This window comes from Halichoeres trimaculatus, unplaced genomic scaffold (genome assembly GCF_033239565.1).
Source record: "Halichoeres trimaculatus isolate MK-OKI-2021-1 unplaced genomic scaffold, fHalTri1.1 fHalTri1_scaffold_8, whole genome shotgun sequence".
NCBI classification, from domain to species: Eukaryota; Metazoa; Chordata; class Actinopteri; order Labriformes; family Labridae; genus Halichoeres; species Halichoeres trimaculatus.
In genome coordinates, this window is record NW_027437186.1 from 24,807,682 (window position 1) to 24,826,417 (window position 18,736).

An 18,736-nucleotide genomic window follows, 5' to 3' on the forward strand; every position below is an offset into this window, starting at 1 on the left:
ATGTATGTGCCACTTGCTGCCTCTTTAAAGTTGTGTTTAAATCAGTACTGAATAAACGAATAATTGTGTATATTAATTGTGATTTTAGTATCACTTAAAATAATCAGGATTCTTATTTTTTACCATAATCGCCCAGCCCTAATCCAAACTGAATCATTCGACTGTTACATCCCCATCCTGGTTGATGTGTCCCAGCTGCAGGACCTTGTCAGTTAGAAGAAGCCACACCATTAAAGCATACTGTGCCATTATCTATAAAACAGGATTTATTATGGTGCTGAAAAGATGCAAAAATAGTGATTGAGATGACAAACTCATACAGGAAATGCTTGTGTAGGTGATACATAAATTGAGAAGGGTTCGTTTTATCCCCTAGAAACATTGCAGAGACGATTAGTTGAAGATATTTCTTCATTAGCTTCATTTTTACAAATAAGGGCAACAACCAATTCCTGCACGGTTTATGATATGGAGGAAACATTTTCTAGTGGATAGTGGTCTGTCTCATTATCAAAACTTCACCGTTTTTTAAATTATGTTGTTAGCCTGGGAATGTTTTTCTTGTTCTGTGCCACAGATATTTTCAAAACCTTGACATCCATGCATTCGGGGTCACAGAGGAGCCAGAGCAGTCCCAGCTGTCATTGGGCAGAAGGCCAACGACAGCTAGGACGCCAGCCTATCACAGGGCTAACATGTAAAGACAGACAACCATTCACACTCACACCTACGAGCAATTAAGTGTCCAAACAACATGATGAGAATGATTTTGGACTGTGGAAGGAAGCCAGAGTTCCTGGAGAGAACCCATGTGCACAAAGAGAACATGCAAACTACACAGACTGCCCAACTGGGGATTTGCACTTGGAACTGTCCTGGAAAAAATAATGGGCAAAAGCACACAGTCCACATCATCTGAGTCTGTCCTTGGCTGATCTTTACATCTATTACATTCTGTTGAACTTGTATTTACTCCAAGATGAGGACGCTAAAAGCTTGTTTCTTGGCTATTCAAAGCAGGAACAGTATGTCCCATTCATTTTCTAAACGTACTTGAGAAAAGTCCACTGAAGATAACACTTGATGCTACTTAGAAAAGCCATGTTGTTATTGCTGCAATGATCCAGGGACACTGAAGTTTGTGAAAGCTAATGTTGGTCTCTGGCAAACAGAGGTAAACACTCGGTTAGAGATCAAACAGAGCAGAGGTTTATTTCATTATGAAAGGAAAGATGATTTTAGCTCATTAGCAGATGTCAGATGTTGACTCTGAGTGCCCAAACACAAACTCTGGAAGGATGAATATAATGACTGCATCCTCAGTATTGTGCTGTCAAAGTGCAGCAAGGTTTAATTGATGTCAGAAACTCCAGTCCAAACTATCAGTAGGAAATTAGTTTGGAGTAACTTTCTTTTTAATTTAATAAGATTGTTGCACAGAAAATTGATGTGTATAGAGACTTCAGGCAATCAAGGTCAGGAGGAAAGTCAATGAAAAATCAGAGTCCTGCCAACATTAGTCATACTCAAACATATTTTTTCAACATCAGTGACAAGCCAGTATAGAAAAGTGCCACTAAAGGCACTGGGCTTCATCCACTAACTGATTTTACACAAACAAAAACTGCACAAATTTGTCCTTATGATTTTAATAACACGCTGACAATCACCTTAATTCATTTCTCTGGTTTGCTCGAGCTAGGAACTTTCAGGAGTACCATTCAGTCCCATACTGTATTTTGGTGCAAAGCTGTTGGATATTGAGTTTTCCCTCATTTAGCACCTTTTTTTTTCCATCATCGAAAGACTTTTGTAGATAATGCATTGGATGTAATCAAATTGTATTTTAACCAGGCAGCTTGGTTTAAATTACAAAATGTCAAATACAGAAAATGAAAGTGGAAATCATGTTTGCATGTTTAGAAATATCAGAATCTGAACAGAATTAACTTTATCAGCCAAACATAGTCCCAGAAACAGTTGAATTTTATTTGTCACTAATGTATGCACAAGATTGCATAAGACTATCATTTAGGCCTCAGAAGTGAAAAGTTATTCGCACTAAAAATAACCTTCCTTTATATTTGGTTGTTTAATGACTAATCCATCACATGCCTATCATTCTACAGTAAAAGCCTTTAGAATAAAATCAGTCATTAATTACGCTACGATTAATTATGGAGGAGATTTGAGAAAGCTTTCTTTACCCTTCACATTTCATTTAGTGGGCATCATTTTTCTGTTAACGTCCCAGTGTTTCTGAAGATGCCATCCTCTGTATGAGTGATAGTGATTAAATCTGTTTATATTCATTTCTACAGCTACAAAAAATAGTTTAGCTCATTTGTATTTCACTGGTAGCTGCACTACCTCCGTTTCACGAAAACCTAATTCTCTTTTTACTCAGAGTCCAGTGCTAGATGGGTTTATAATTTATTTTGTGCATTTGTGATGTCTCTCCTCTTCTCTCGTGCCTGTATGATTTATGTGGCACAGTGGTCTCATACCCTTATATGGGCATGTTAGGGGCGTATATCTATGGTAATTGTGAGCTTTAAGCATGAGCTTTAAGCGTGAGCTTTAAGCATAAGGAGACCTGTTATTTATCAATTTAAGAACACTGCTGTGAAGAGAAAATCTTTGAAGGATGTTGTTGAAAGATGGTCAACTGCAAGGCATTTGTGACAACACTGATTACTCTTTGTTTAGAATTTAGTGACTGTGTTTATTAGGTTAGATTTCTGAAAATAAGGTTGAATCAATATTTGTACCTCTGGTACGTCTGGCCCATTTTTATGAACTAAGTTATAGTATTAAAGCAGCCTGCAAAATATTGTCTTGAGCAAAGAAAGTAGTGTTAAAAAGATCTAGAATCCATTTATTTTCTACCACAACAAAGAATTCTGGTAAGAGACACATCTACACACAGTGGGTGATGATGCTCATGGGAAATGCAGTCTTCATATTGGAAAGCACAGATTTTGTCCACATGAAAACTCCTCACTTTGCCTTGGAGCGTTATTAATAGAGCTACAGCAGAAGTAAAGACAAAAATCTACTGCCAAAGAAATCAATTTATGATGGAGTGAAGGATTTGAAAGCTGGGCCTTGTTGTGCTGCAGACTCTTTTGTTTTTCACCTGAGGTACCACTGAACCAAAAGTTTTAGAGCAACAGTGAGAATCCTGTATGTGCCTCATTGGTACTGTGTTCAGCAGCGGTTTTGGGATAAGATTTGTTTTACTTCTGAGTGTGTAGAAACGTTATGTATAAAATACTCTTTATTCAAAAGTATGGCAAAATTAAACACAGAGATTTGTTGAATGTTTTCCGACAGTGGTATGTAGATAAAAAAACATCTTGAAGCTTTTTTTCTTGTTTTCACTCTTCTCTTTTAATTCTTGACAAGATATCAGATAAACACATTTCCCCCAAAATTTACCATTGTTTTATGTAAACAATGAAAGCTGCTTTCAGCTGCGACATTATCAAGGAGAAATGAATGTGAATCTTTCACAGAAATTTTGACACATGCAGGGTTGTAAGAAATTTGGAAAAATTGTGAAACTTCTAAACAGAGTTAGGCACGGGAATGAACAAAGCAGTTATATTGTCAAAATGTCTCCCACCTGAAAACACCAGAATTAAATTTGAAAAGACTCATCAAAAAATAATTAGTTTCTGTGATTGGTATCTCTTTGGTTTCTCTTTGAGCCGGTAATGAGGTTTAGTGCATGTTTGCTCAAATAACACTCTAATCTGTCCAAGCTGAATTCTACAGGGGAGAAACATAGATGGGGTTTGCATATTTTTGTGGTAAATGCACACAGTACTCTGTAATTAAAGAAAATGCTGTGATTTTCAAAGCATTCATTTTAAGCATTTGCTGCCTATATGTCAGTTTCTGAATGCTCCTCCTCTAGCATAAAAAGTTATGTGATAAAAACTGTAGTTAGCCTGTCTGGGGCAACATTTAATTTGGCTGACACTCGTCCCTTTCTGTCAGTAATCATGCTAGTTCAGGTTCAGCCTTTCTTGTTTGTACCTCAGGGGGAGCAACAGGAGACTCAATATGATCAATAGCTTAATTGAATTCCATTTTAACACCTTTGCCCCCATTTATTTCCCTCCTTATACCCCACCTTGACTCTGCCTCCTCAGCACACCATCATAAGTAATATTCTGGACATTGTGATACATTCAATTTCCTGCATGAGACATGTTGACACGTTCAGACAACCCTGTGGCTGATACTGTCAGCATGGACTTTAACATCTGCCCCCTCCTCAGTGTGGAAGGCTTTGATGGACAGCTTGTTGGAGGGTGAGGGGTTGCTGTGGCATTTTGTCTTTGGGAGTGGGGGGAGATTGAACATCACACATCGAGCTAAAGACACATAAATAAATTCATGAAATACATAATAAGAACTGCAGCACCACAAATCAATGTATAAGCCGACAAAAGGCAAAGAATTGATTCCTCCTGACAGAATTCCTGGATGTGGCATTGCTTTCATTGCATGGATAAACAGAGGGGCTGGTATTTAAAGCACGGCGCTGTGCAGAAACGACTGGCAGGCTGAGATCAGCTCTGCCAAGTCACCATGCCTTCCTGTGGTGAGGTTCTCTTACCCCTTGAATCCTGCAGTGTGCGTTTTTTTTTTTTTTTTTTTTTCCTGGGCATGCTGTGTTCCCCTCTTGGATTTCCTTTTCTCGTTCACTGAGCGCTGTCTAACATAAATTCCATAAAAATCAGCCAAAGATTTTATCCTCGGTCTGGATATTTGGCTCGAACAATGCACTGCACAGTCATTGCTGTGTTTTTGATGCAGGGACTCTTTTTGTTTGCTTGAATCAAATATATGTAAGAGCCTTACCAATGAGGGGCTTTTTGAGTCTAATACTGATTTCACAGAACAAAAACTCATGGTTACTGATGTGCCGGCAGACATGGCAAATTTGCACATAAATTACTATGAAAATGTGCTCAGGGGACTATTTTCTTGAACAAAAACACTTTGTAAATTTTAATTTTTGTGTTTAATTACTATTCATTGTAAGCCTGTTTTTTCTTTTTTTTCTGCACAGCTGTGATGCATTCATGTGCTGCAGACAGTTTTCAGAGTACTGCGTTTTTGGGGCTGAGCCAGAGGTGTACGAAATGACTAACAGTCATTATCTCAATTTTATGATGCGTTGTCATTGTTTACAGCCCGAATAGCAAATTGAGAGACAACATAGTTGATCATACAGGAAGTACTAGTGCGCAGATGTCCGTTTATAGACATATATGTTGTGAGTAGATAGTAGTCGTTGCTCACTAACATGCTAACTGACAAGCCACACAGACAACAAATAAAGCTAAAACAGTGCTATCTGTCTTTGACTCAGTGATGTTTTATCATGTCTCTTATGCCTGTTGCTGAGTGGATGTATGCAAACATGGCAGCAGCAGGTGAACACTTTGATGTTACAGTGTTTCCCACAGAAAGCCAATGTCTGAGCCTGCCAAGGTGTATTTGCAAACCATTGCAACATTTTCTTTTTTTTTTTTTTTAAGAAATCCATACAAGATTGCCATCCATCATCTAAAAGCTGGAGGATGATCTCTCTCAACACTTGTCATACCTGTCAAAAGTAGTGTCTCCCCATCTGCTCTGCAGGTAACAGGATCTTTCATTTAGCTGCTTTTAAATTCCTCTGACTTTAAAAAGCAAAGCAAACAGGAAGCAAATAAAGTGACTCGGGTGTGATGCAGTTTAAAGGGCAACATAAAAGCAGCGCAAATGGAGCCACTCTCAATTGGGCAGCTTATTTAAGCAGTAAGACCCCAGGCCTCTGCCTTTGCTTTGCTACTGCCACCACTGCTCTGCCCCACTGCTGCGCTCAAACGTTCAGCCTCAACACCTCACCAGCATCCACCTGCAGGCTCCATTTACCAAGTGCTGCATGTTAAATTAATCAGGGGTGTTTAATGAGGTTTGAAGCCAAAGTAGCAACAAAATACTAAAACAACCACTTTTTGCTATCCTTGTTAAAATCTGCCAGATTCTGGTTGAAAATACTGTGTCATCTGTTTTTAGGCGGCATGGCCTATTCTGATCCGATACACAATAAAGGACTTGGAGGTCAAGCCTCTGTTGGGTAGATTGGTAGCTTTTGCTGTTTTAAAATGTCAAAAAAGACCTGTTTAGTTTCTTGACTGGTTTACCTTGCTATGTCCAATCTCAAAACAAGAAACGAGCACGCAAAAACCTTTAATCCAAAAGAGAAAGGAAACCAATTAAAAGAAATTTGCATTTAAATTCAGTGTTTATATACAATTTTTTTTTTTCAGATTGGAGCATATTTCTAATTCTGATTTGATTTAGAAGTGGTCATGCAAACCCACATAATGGGTTATAACGATTCTGACCAGTACAACATGAGTCTACAGACTGAAAAGAGAGTTTCAAAAGGCATCTCTTCTCCGAGGCTTGAACATACACTGAGCCACATCCCTTTGGATCGAGTTAAGAGAAACTACAGAAACTACAAGTATAAGCATGCTCTGCTAGACAGACTTAAACCACCCTGGAATTATTCTCTGCATTATATATTCTGTTTCAAAAATGTGTATGCTGGTCTGAATGGATTTCTATGGACTATAACAGGCCCTTATAGACACAGTGATATTAATCAGCATATGTTGTATAAGGGTCAAACTCTGTGTGCTGTAAAAGTAGTCATCTTCTTCTGCCTGTTTTCGCTGTGTTTCAAACTCCGAGACTTCAACCTCACTTGTATTTCTGAAATGTAGCTCAGCTGAAACCAATTCAGTCCGTGCCTCAGTGCTCCATCTGCGAATCAGAAACCCCCATCGGTTCATATCGTCAATACTCTTTTATTGGCCTTTGCTTAGTTGCCATCTCATTTTGTGCCTCAGAACATTTTCACTTTACTGTGACCACCTGCATTACTCCCTTATTCAGTATGAGTTACAAGACCTGGCTGCTTTGAGAACCCAATCACATTGAAAACCATAACTCTTATTCACCCGCTGAATTTATAGAGATGCATTTTGGCAATCAGTAGGTTTCAAACACTGTTGTTGAGCTTAACAAGACATATGGGTGAGAAAAACCTTCCCCAGCATATTTATCTAATCAGCTGTTTTACTTTATGTCAGAGGAAAAACATTTTTATTTAAGAGTCTGGAAGCCTGCAACTTATCTGCTACTATCACACTCAGCACTTCTAAATTTTCAAAAAGGGTGCAAGAGTTCGGAGCAGTTTAAAAAAAAATAATGCACAGAAGAATACTTTTTAGAAAAAAAAGAACATAAAAAACAGCTCACTCGCTGTCTCATTCTTCCTGCATTGATCAGACCCCCTCCTCATGCACGCCGAAGCTTCCAAGCCCAGCGGGCCACCATAGCCGAGCAGCTAAACTAGCCTGTGCCTTTCATTTATGGTGAAGAGGCGAACGATGCGAGAGGAGAAGCCCAAAGAAGAAGGAAGTCGTTTCAGATGACTTATCAAGCGAGCTGCTAGGTCCACACGGGGCTGTTGTCTCAATACGAGGAGTCCATTAAGGTCAGACACTGGCTTGTTCTGCTCCAATGTATCCGCATGCTGTCCATTCAAAACGCTGGTTATTTGATGTTCACAGATCAATGGTATTACCATCTGCAATAGTTACACAATGTTGCCTTCAGTCACATTGAAGTGGGGCTTTATTAGGGCTGGAATTACATCTTTTAAACTTGGAGTCCTTTAAATAACCTACAAGTGCTTCGAGCAACAAATGGAGTTAAATTTCCATCACATTCCTTCTTTTTACTTATTCAGCTTCAACATGACAAGTTTTCTTTCTTCATATTGAGTGGGTTAAGCTGCCTTGGCAACTGTTTTAAAAAATAAGAGTGGTTATTGAAGCATCTAATAAGTAAAAGTTTGACCAGTGGAGAGATAACTATGCAGTAGTTAAGGACTGCTCAGTATGATGTACGACTTCACTCAAGGGTGCAGCAAATAAGTGAATCATGATGAAGCCAGAGGTAGATAAATTAGTAGTTACCAGGGTTAAGAGTTAATCAAGGAGAAAATAATTCTGATTCCCAAATCCTAAACCTGAAATGATAAAAGAATGATTTATTAATAGAGTAAATCCCTGCCCGCTCTTCGGTAAATCATATCTGCTATTAAATCAGTCATTAGAAAACTCCAGCACCAGCAATTCATTACTGTACAGGAGACTCCTCGCTCTTTTCTCATTAACTTACATTATGTTGTACGTAAAGTTTTTCCATTGCTTTATAATTAATGACTGCAGTGACCTGCTATGCATGGCAGAGCTCACAGATCTGACTTCAAACAGCCCCGCTTCAGTACAACATCTGGTCCGTGAGGAAATGTTGCCTTTGTTAATGAAGTGATATTAATTGATGTGGCAGACAAAAGCCTCTGTACATTATGTCTCTCACTGAGGTGGTATTGAACTATATGAGGATTCGCCTCCCTGCAGGGTTTTGTTTTTCAGAGAGAGACACAGGGCCACAAAACAATAAAATAGAATCAGGCGGCTCTTTTCTTATAAAAGGTGTTATTGAATGCTGTTTTATGTGGAAATTTTATAAAGTGGGGCTTCATGGTTTTTGCCATTCTGGCCCACGGGGTCTAAATTTGCTTGCTAAGCTGTGTTTTTTCCTTGAAAGGCTTCAGCCACCACCTGGTCAACACTTCTGTGCTGTGTTACATCCTGTCAGCAGGTGTTCAGCACCCTTTTCCCCCCATTTAATTTCCCAAGGTTGTGACATTTAATGTCACCAGGTATTACTCATTTAAGTGTCATAATGCAATAAGTCAAAGTCCTGTAGACCTATTCAGTTTGCTGCTCCATAAATTAAAGCTGCTGAGATCAGCTTTTATTACATCTGTGAAAATGTTGGATCCTTTTACAACACTCACTCCTTATTTTTTTTCACCATACTGAGAAGTTTGGTGCACTGTCACTGCTCTCATCAGTGTAGTTCCCAGGTGTAGCAATATATACTGTTAGCTCTTATAGCCTGGTGAATCCAGCAAGTCATGATCAGGGCAAGTTAGCAGTAAAAGAGCACCCAGAATCACCCTCAGATATTAAAGGTCTCATTTATGCTCCTTTTCTGCAGTTTAATATAGATCATTGATGCCTTCATGAAATGGTAGTAACATGTTTTGGTCCAAAAAGTCAATAAATCAAGCACAGCAGCATTGTTTCCAGGTTCTCATAGCCCCTCTCTTCAGAACGGTCTGATTTAGTGGGCGTGGCCTGTATATGTAAATTAGCCATAGCTGATACCGCCCACTCTCACGCGTCACTGAGAGCGGCGCCACATCCATGACTACTGGGCTCCGAGTGCACAGTGTTAAGAAAACAGAAAAGCTTGTTTACCGTAACATTACAGGCTAAAACAACAGGCTAACCGCGGCCTTAAGTTAGCATCCTGAAGCTAACTCTAGCCACTAAGTCTTGTCTTCTTCCAGGATGGGAAGCTTGTGCATGGAACTATGTGGCTGTTTACAGCCAAAAACAGAGCAGTGATGGCCCTTTGGGGAGGGGAGTGGGCGCGGGGGTATCTGCTCCGGTGGACCTATCAGGTCGGACTCCTGATTGGTCAAAAAAGGGAATTGCTGATGTCGGCAAATCCCCAAAATCCAAACAGCTCATTTTAGGTCAGGATTTTACATTCACAAGCACTACTAAGCGCAGGTTTTGTCATTAAATATCACATTTTGTGGGCTGGGAGGAAAGCCAAAGACCCAAAAATTTCACCAAAAGACTTAATAAAGTTATTTTTGCATAATATGGGACCTTTAAAGGAGCTGAAAAAGGGATCAATTTAACTACAGGGATTGCTTTTGAGTGCCATTTGGTTTCTATAATGTTCATTTTCCACCTCATGAGATGCTTGAAAAATCAATTTCTTCCTCCATGTTCAGGTTTAGATTAAAAACCTTCAGTATCAGCTAATGAGTAATACTCAGTGTGTGGAAGTTTAGTGTAATGATAATCTTATTGCCTCTGCCATACTTTCACCCCTGTATGCATGGGGTATTGTTGTTTTAAATGATTTAAAGCTTTTCTGTGTTCACTGAAAAGATGTAAACCTGAAAAAGTAAGAGTTTAAAAAGGAGCTGAACAAGAGTCAGCTGTTTCTTGGCACTACACTGTAAAAAACTGAAATCTTATCAAGTGTTTTTGTCTTTTTTAAGTAGAAATCGTCTTATTATACTCGATTTGAGCCACTTTCAACTTATCAATCCAGAAAAATGTCTTGTTTCAAGTTTTCAGAGTACAAAAATGAGGTTTGAATCACTTGTAACCAGTAAATAAATCTGCCAATGGAACAAGAAAAAATTGCTTGAAAATTTCCTTGAGACTAGAATAATGTCTTAATACAAGTAACTTTTCTTTTGTTCCATTGGCAGATTTTTTTTTTACTGGTTACGAGCAATTCAGACCTCATTTTAGTCCTTAAATAACTTTAAACAAGACATTTTTCTGGATTGGTCATGTGAATTTGGCTCATATTGAGTCTAAAAAGGAATTTTCTACTGAAAATAAGACAAAAACACTTGATAAGATTTCAGTGTTTGCAGTGTAGCATTCTCCTTGCATAGTGTTGTGTGTTGAAGAAACCCTGTTTATTTTACATGAAATTGCCTGATTCGGGGTTTTGAAGGATTCCAATAACCTTTTTGTAAACAGATTAAGGTTTAAAATTTGTGATTTAGAAACAAAGATTATTTAAATTTTGCTTTCTTTGAGTCATGTTTGAGTCATGCAGCCTTGCTAGTTGTTTTTTGTTGTTTCAAAACAGTGTTTCCCATTGTGAAAAAATCAAAGCCAAAAGTTCTGTAGATTGGGAGCAAAGGCACAGGCAGAAGAAATCTGGCTGTTGGAACAGAGAGACTGATGCTACTCCTGTCCAGCTAACCAAGACACATGTTTAATTTAAGAATAAATCCCTTACTTTGGTACAGTACACACCAGCACAGGCTCTTGTGTTGATGCACAGCAAACGCTCATGCTGGTGTTTGCTAGTTTGACCCATGTTCCTGGTCTCGTTCTGCAGCCAGTTAACAGTGGGAACTCTACAGATTGTGGCTTCACTTGGGGGAGTTTTTGTTGTCCATGTTTTACACAGTCTATGACCAATACTTTTACACAGTACTGTTTTTTTCAGGCACAACTACATATCGCTCTACTGTTGATTTTTCTGTTGTTATTTTGTTGCACTGTGGTGAACTTTTTTACTGGTTCAGTTACTCTGCAGGCTGGTGAGTTTGGAAATGTCAAATGGTTGGTTCACCTAGATTAAAAATAAACCTCTCTTCCCGATACTGTGCCCCCATTAATCCGGATTATCCACATGCTTTGACAGTGAGGTTAACACCACTGGTCTTGTTTTTATTTTTTGAAACAAACAAACTCAAACTCAGTCTGCTAAAGTTAAAGTCAAACTGCTTGAGGCTATATTTTGTTCCAGCCTCCATCAAGCTTCTTAACCCCCAGTGCACAGGAGCAATGTGTGATAAATATAGAAGCTCTTTTGCATTTTCTGTCTTTCAGTTTCTGTCTGAGCTACTGAGTTGTCTGTGTCAGATGTCTCGTTTATGTCTTTTTTTAAGGTCTTTGTAAAGAAACTGTCTTGCATTGTTTTTAAATCTTTTGTGTGTGTGTCTGTCATTTTTCTCCCCTCTCGGAGCAAGATAGTATACACCAAAGGACAAAAAGAAAGTTTGACCCCTTTTTCCTCTTTCTTAAGGTTGTTTTGGTAAACTTTTTTTTGTATGACATACTGCTGGTTAAAGTTAATCTGTAGCCGATCGCATCATGCATTTTGCAAAAGTCAGGTGCACACCTCAGATATGTGACAGGTGTTGATAGATTTGTTTTGACTATTAATATTCCAGTCAGTAACTCTTGTAACAATCGCTTTCATGGAATCATCCATCTGTTTAATTGCAGTGGCTAAATGTGATGACAGTTTTATTGATGAGGCAACTTAATACCAACAGCTGATAAGGCTGGATCATGGGGTTGCTGCGAGTGGGAATGAATGGTAATGTGTCACTGCTTTCATTTGTCTCAGGTGTTCATCCTTCAATAACAAATCCCCCCCCTCCCCTCCTCCTCCCCTGTTTTCCTGATACCTCTCCTCTTCATACAACACCTTCATTTTTCAACAGTAATCTCCTCACCCTAAGCCCTTAAAGTCACCATTAAGCCTCTATTCATTCTAACATAATGATCAAATTCATCCCAGTCCATTTACCTCCAAGGTTTAAGATTTACAAAGGATTAGAGGTTGAAAAATCAATTTGCTTGCTCCTGGATGTCAAGTAATCCAGTTTGGGGATACGGTAGTGCGCTGCAGTGTAATGGGCTGTGCATTACATCGAATCTGGCCTCGAAATGTGACACCATTGTTGTAATTCAGAGGGAAATATGCAAATATATATGTCATTGTTATTTAAATTCACAGAATAACTTAGGACATTATCTGGAGAACTGTGAAATTATAAAAAGAGGAGCCTTTGTCCAGAGTTTTCAATTAGCAAGTTAAAAGCTCAGGAGACATGCTGGACTTCAAACACCTGCATAACACTAAAAATCTACAAAGTGAATGCTGTATCTCTGGATTGATACTGCAACTTTAGAGCTTTAACTTTTCATTTTTAACATCTCCTAGAAACTTTCTTGCCGGCAATAATCAAAATTATGTGCGACTGTAACCCTGGATCATTCCCAAGTAAAAGCATAAAGTTAATTGCTTTATAGAATTGGGGATATTTTTGGCCTAATTTTCCAACTGCTCTAGGTTGTTTTATTGTGTATGACAGTCTCCATGAGGGCCAAGTATTTCAAAGGAATAAAGGCCATTTTATAGGAGGTCCATAAATCTCTGCAGCCCAGCCTGGACACCATGGTTCTAACAAGCTACCTGGGTTATCTCTGAACTAGCGCTCGTAAAGGATTTCATACGTTCAGCACAAAGTTATAGCCGAGTCAGAGGTTTTTTTTCTTTTTTGGTCTGCTTTTGTGCAAAGAGGGCAAATAATTAGGACATAAAGCAAGACTGATGAGTTTGAATTTACTGCATTATTAGCAGCAAGGGTTGCTATAGAAAAAGTGTGGTTAGATTATTTATTTATTTATCAGTTGATTTGACAGGAACGATACATGTGGGCACTGCTACATCTAATTACAGTGCAATCGATGCTGTGTATTCCAAGACTTGTGGCCATGGCTAATTTGCTGTCCTTGTCCCTGGTTAGGCTTTGGGGAATGAGGCACATGATAAACACAGTAAAACAGACATAAAAACTATAACCGTTAAATCAGATCTAGACAAGACAAGCAGCTACATAGATGCATAAAAGATAACAGTTATAGCCAACACAGACAGGCAAACGCAGAGACACATAAAAACAACAAAGCAAACAAAGACAAAAAAAATGCACACCTGCATAAAAACTAACAAGACAAAATTCACTTCATATGAATGAATGCAGAGTGTACATAAGTGGTGCAGATAGAGGTGTAAAATGCTGGAAAGTCCATGTAAGCAGGGAAGTGTTCCACCTGGAGCACCAAAGACAGTTTGAAGCGATCAACAGAACAACAGGCACAAGTTTTAGATCCCTCTCTCTGTAAGTTAAGGTCATGAAGCCAGCCTCCTCCATACAGACTGATGGAACATGAGTCAAACTACTAAATTAAGATACAAATCCAATAAACTTTCTCATGCATGGTTTCTGGCGTAGCAGTTAGCTCCAATCAAGTGTTCATTTTTTATGGAGGAGTTTAGTTTTATTCATGTTTGATGTCAAAAAGATGATTGATTGACAGCTCTGTTGAGCTGTTGGCTCCTGCAGCATTCACTACCAGATTTTCAGCAGAGAGAGTGGCGAGAGAAATTGTAACAAGCACTGACACAAGAAACACTGAAGGCTTCAAATCAGCACAGGGAAATGTTCTGCTGTGGCCTGAAGGATCCTAAACATTTTATCGTTTTTTAAATGTATGTTTTACTAAGCAAAAAGGGAAGTGTGTCTGAAATGATTGTCAAGAGGAGCGGGATCAGCGATCATGGATAGTGAATAGAATATAATAGAAAAATGTTACTGTCTGTATCGGTGACAGAAATTTGTCTTTGACAGGCTCATTTCAAGGACAAGATTAAAAACAGGATTAAAAAAGCATACAATCTGTTCAGACAGTCTTATTCATCATGCCCTCATTGTATGCACATACTTGTTCTTGTGCCTGAAGTGTACTGTGCTGAAGCACACCTCTACGGCGAGCGTGCCAAAGAAGGGAAGTGAACCATGCCTGAACATGGCACACTTACGGTCACACTGGCCAAACAAACTGGATTTTAGGGTTGAAGTGGGCTTGGGTATGGTTCAGATGGTCAGAGTGACCGTGCCCTAAGGGCTGTGTTATGCTTTCTGCACGAACGTGACACGCAAATGAGACATATGAGATATTTTTATGCTTTTTAACATCCTGCACGGCGTCCGATAGTGTTCATTCCCAAACTGCAGGGGGTGGTGTATCACAAATGTTCGTCTACCAAAGTACTAATTAAGAGTGAAAGAAGTTTGGCTTTGACATGACATATCTGTCCCAAGGGGCAACATCCAGTTAGTAAAAATGAAGCCTGTGTGGAAGTGCTAAAAGTTGCTGTTCATCGAGAGTCCGCTTGAGGCCGGCTGCAGAACGACTGGAAGTCACGCACACGCACAGCCATAAAAACTGACTTTTAGAGCATTAAAAAGCATATTTACAGCCTGGTTCAAAGAACGGCTTGGGTCTAAAACACTGATTTCACTATCCGCAAACACTGTACGACAAGTGAACTTTTTTCTAACTTGGTGGTTCAGAAGTTATTATGATAGTCTGATTTTTGAGTGTGTGTGGTGCAGAAATTTTCTGCGTGAAAAGGACTGGGCGATGGGGCATAGGTGCAAAGAAGACGTCATTTGTCCGCACAAAGTCACATGGACCCCGGGGACGCATTAAGCATAAATCAGCCTTAAGATACCAACAAAAGGAGCTGTGTTCGTTAAAATACAATGAAAACTACTACCAGTCTGAAGACCAAAAAGTTGGCTTAAGTCTATAAATAAGTCTGAAGCTCTAATCAAGTAAAAATGGGATTTTAGAGAGACCTCAGGAGTTGTCCATTCCTATTTCAGATAATGTAAAAGCTCATGAAAGGATTTGATTGATAGGTTTAAGAAACATCAGAAGTTGACTTGAAATAGGAACACGTTTAGTTGCACGCTGCTGTTTTTTCTATACTTTGTGTCATTTTTGATACATTTCTTAGAGTTTTATATTTCTTTTTCCAATTTTTTTTTGTCAGAAAATATCCAATAATGAAACCAAGCTCTGAGGAACTTGATTAGAAATGTTAGATGATGAGATGAATTAAGGCCTGATTTACTTGATGAAAAATACTTATTAGCTGCAGCCTTGGTTCATAAAGTGACCCCCCAAAAAGGTTAAAACTCTGAGTAGAATGAGTGTCTTAATGTACTAGTCACAAACAGCACTGGATTTCACAGTGGTTATGTTAGTTGGTACAGAAAATGAAAGTGTCAGTTTTCAGAGAAAGAGAGAAGCCTTGATTGAGGATAGAGTGTTCTGTATTTACTGCTATGATTTCCAGTTCTCTGTTTAGTACAGCACATGCCTGTTGGCTGGTTTAGCTCTGAAAAGCCTCAGATTCTTTTGTTTTTGGGAGTATCTTCCCCGCTGAATTCTGCAGTCGAATTCTACATTAGTGACCTTGGAGTGCCTCATGTGTGCAGGGCATGTATTCGCTACAGCTTTGTTTCACAGTTTGAAAAGATTGGGGTCGTTTTTATTCAGCAGAGTTCAGAAGGTCTGACTTGTTTGATTTTAGTAAAAGCTGCCAGAATATCTGCAAACTGTATGAGGTTTTGAAAAAGTTCAGATTTCTTGTTTACATGATGGAGCGCTTACTTGTTAGAGGAAATGTTTCCCCAAACACTCATAACACTTGATAATTAGAAGATGGTTGAACAAGATGCCAAGAGAGGCTTCCCAAGAGAGTGATGTGAAGTCAATTTTATGATTGCACCATGCAGGCATTTTGTGAAAAGGGTGAAGGGCACAATATGAACAATAGTGTTCGTATAAAGGAAAGATGAGCTTTTACTTATGGCATCAGTCTTTGCAGAACATGTATTCTCCTTCCAAATTAAGTTAATTATTTTTTCATTTACAAGTACAAAAGAAGTTAAATGCACACAAAAATACATGACATGCATATAAACAAGATGAATTTGATCAGGGTTCTGATATCTGCAGCGAAACAACAGTTTCTCTTCATATTTAATGTCCACAGTGGCCACTTATTGATGTCAGCAGTAATTTACAAGACATTTTGAAATCCTCAGCTTTTTATGTGCATTAAGCAAAGCACTGTGTACTGTAAACCACGTACTACTATGACACTTGTTTACGATCCGCTTCAGAAAACGTGTCCCTGATATTTACGATGTCTGTCTTGGTGTGCCTGAAAAGAATTTTAATGCTGACTTATTTATTCATATAGTCATAGCTTACCAGTGCTAGCGTTTCTTGTAGTCCACAGGGTCTTAAAAACCATTCTAGCATGCACATGTTGATCAGCTTATCCTCGGAGAGTATGTGCACGGTTTATAGCTTTATGGAAAACAAGGCATGTCATCAGTGCTTTGTTTGCCTTCTATTTAAGGTGGAGCTGTCAGGGAGTTTAAAAGGTGCGCATGGATGACTGTGCACTTCTGTTTCACAATGTGACTCTTCATATGAGATGTTACCAAATCTTACTATACACTGCTTCAAAACTGTTGTGTTTTTCATCTGTTTAGGTGATCCTCATGTTGACCAAATACTACGACTTCAACTCTGGCAGGGTGACAGAGAGTTCTTTATGGAGGTGAGATCTTCTGACTTATTGTATTTTACACAGAGAAGAATGAATACATCTATGTCTCACATTATTGAAGACATTTGTGCTGATTTCACCCCTGTGTTCAATTTACGGCCTTGATATTAGTCATAAACAGAAATAAAACTGCTCCTGACATCCATGTGCTCCAGTCCCAGCCAGTGTAGGGTGCCTGCACTATGGCTCAGTCACAACACATCCTCCTTTAAGGTCTACATTACTTAACTATAAATAACTAATTTAATCAACCAGTTATTCTGAAGGGCTAGGATTTACTTGTGTAGGTCTTCATCCAGCCACTGACTTCAGGAGTCAGAAGATATCAGTAAAACTAATGTCCCTGATGTTAACCAGATTGTGTATAGCTGCTGGCTGCAGCTACTGCTGCTGACACCTTCTTTAGCTAACTTGAAAGTTTTATTGTGATCAAACTTGAGACAATTTTTGCTCTTCTTGGTGACATTTATAGCCTGGCTCTTTGAAAGAAAAACATTGTGTATTCCTCTTGATCATTCTCCTATTTTGCATCCCTCAATGAAGCTGGTATTATAAATATTCTATATAATGATAATGTGTAAACAAACCTGAATCTGAAGGTCCCACCGGCCTCGCAGCTCTCTGTAGCTAGTTGAGCTCGCTGTTCAGCTCTTACATCTACAGCGTCTGTGTTTTAGTTCTGTTTTACAACACTCACTTTGTAATTTCCTGTCAAAGCAGCTGCGAAAACGCTCTACAAACACGATACATGCTACCTGTTCAGAACCTAACAGCAGACAGAAAGAGTTAGCAACTAAGTAGAGAACATAGTGATGCATTTATCAGCTTAAAAGGCAGATATTTCCCTCAGGGTTTGGTAGAGACAAAAGAAAAAAACTGCTAAAAGGGAGTGAAATTGGACTTACATCTAGCAGTGACTTCAAATGAATGATAATGTGGCTCCATGTCTGCTGGATGTGTAAATGAGCAACTGTTTGCTAACAGGTTCACAATGTAACTTAAAAGGTGAAGTTTGTTTGCCAACTTTTCCCCACTGCCCCCAAGTGGCCAAAATATATAAATAAAGATTTTACATGCAGATTATAAAGAAGGAAAGTAGCTGTAAAAATGCATGAATGACATTATTTCTTTTCAAAAGTGTCACCAAGCAACTGGGACCACTATATATTGGATAGAGGATGAACAATATCCTTAATGAACTCAAAAAGCATCATCTTTTCAGAGGACGACTATAATTTTCCAGCATTTTTATCATATTTTAAAAAGTTTCTTTTCAGCCAACAGGCAAATATGTCCTCCAAATCCTCTGTAGTTTAAAAAACACACAAAAAAAATTAGACTTGGTGTTTACCCCATAGCATTAATAACAATAAGAATAATAGGTTTGCTCTTTTCCTTGCATGCCACACAGGATATTCTTGTTTATTTTTATAATTAAAAAAATCTCCATTCATCTAGCAAATTGCTTCATGACTTCTGCTGTTGCAATTTTCTGCTTGCCTGATATGCTTAATGATACCATCAGCATCTTAACTAGTAGGTGTTGCTCTATTCTCCTTTGCTCTCTACCACAACCTATTAAATTTATCCCTTTAATTGAATTTTAGGTCAACTGATTATGGGACCACATATGAGAAACTTAATGAGAAAGTTGGCTTGAAAACCATCCTGAGCTACTTATACGTGAGTCCAAACAACAAAAGAAAGGTAAGCTTCCACATGCATGAATTCTGCCTGTATTTTA

The 18,736-nt window shown here is 38.6% G+C and overlaps 1 protein-coding gene across 1 annotated transcript in view; it reads left to right on the forward strand.

Annotated features, from left to right (window-relative positions):
* The window catches only part of LOC141794772 (VPS10 domain-containing receptor SorCS1-like), a 70,102-nt gene that overhangs the window by 11,954 nt on the left and 39,412 nt on the right, over positions 1–18,736 (forward strand). Inside the window, exons 2-3 of the mRNA XM_074675271.1 lie at positions 16,916–16,983; positions 18,600–18,699. Of these exons, the coding sequence (XP_074531372.1) occupies positions 16,916–16,983; positions 18,600–18,699 (168 nt within the window). The remainder of the gene's footprint in view (positions 1–16,915; positions 16,984–18,599; positions 18,700–18,736) is intronic.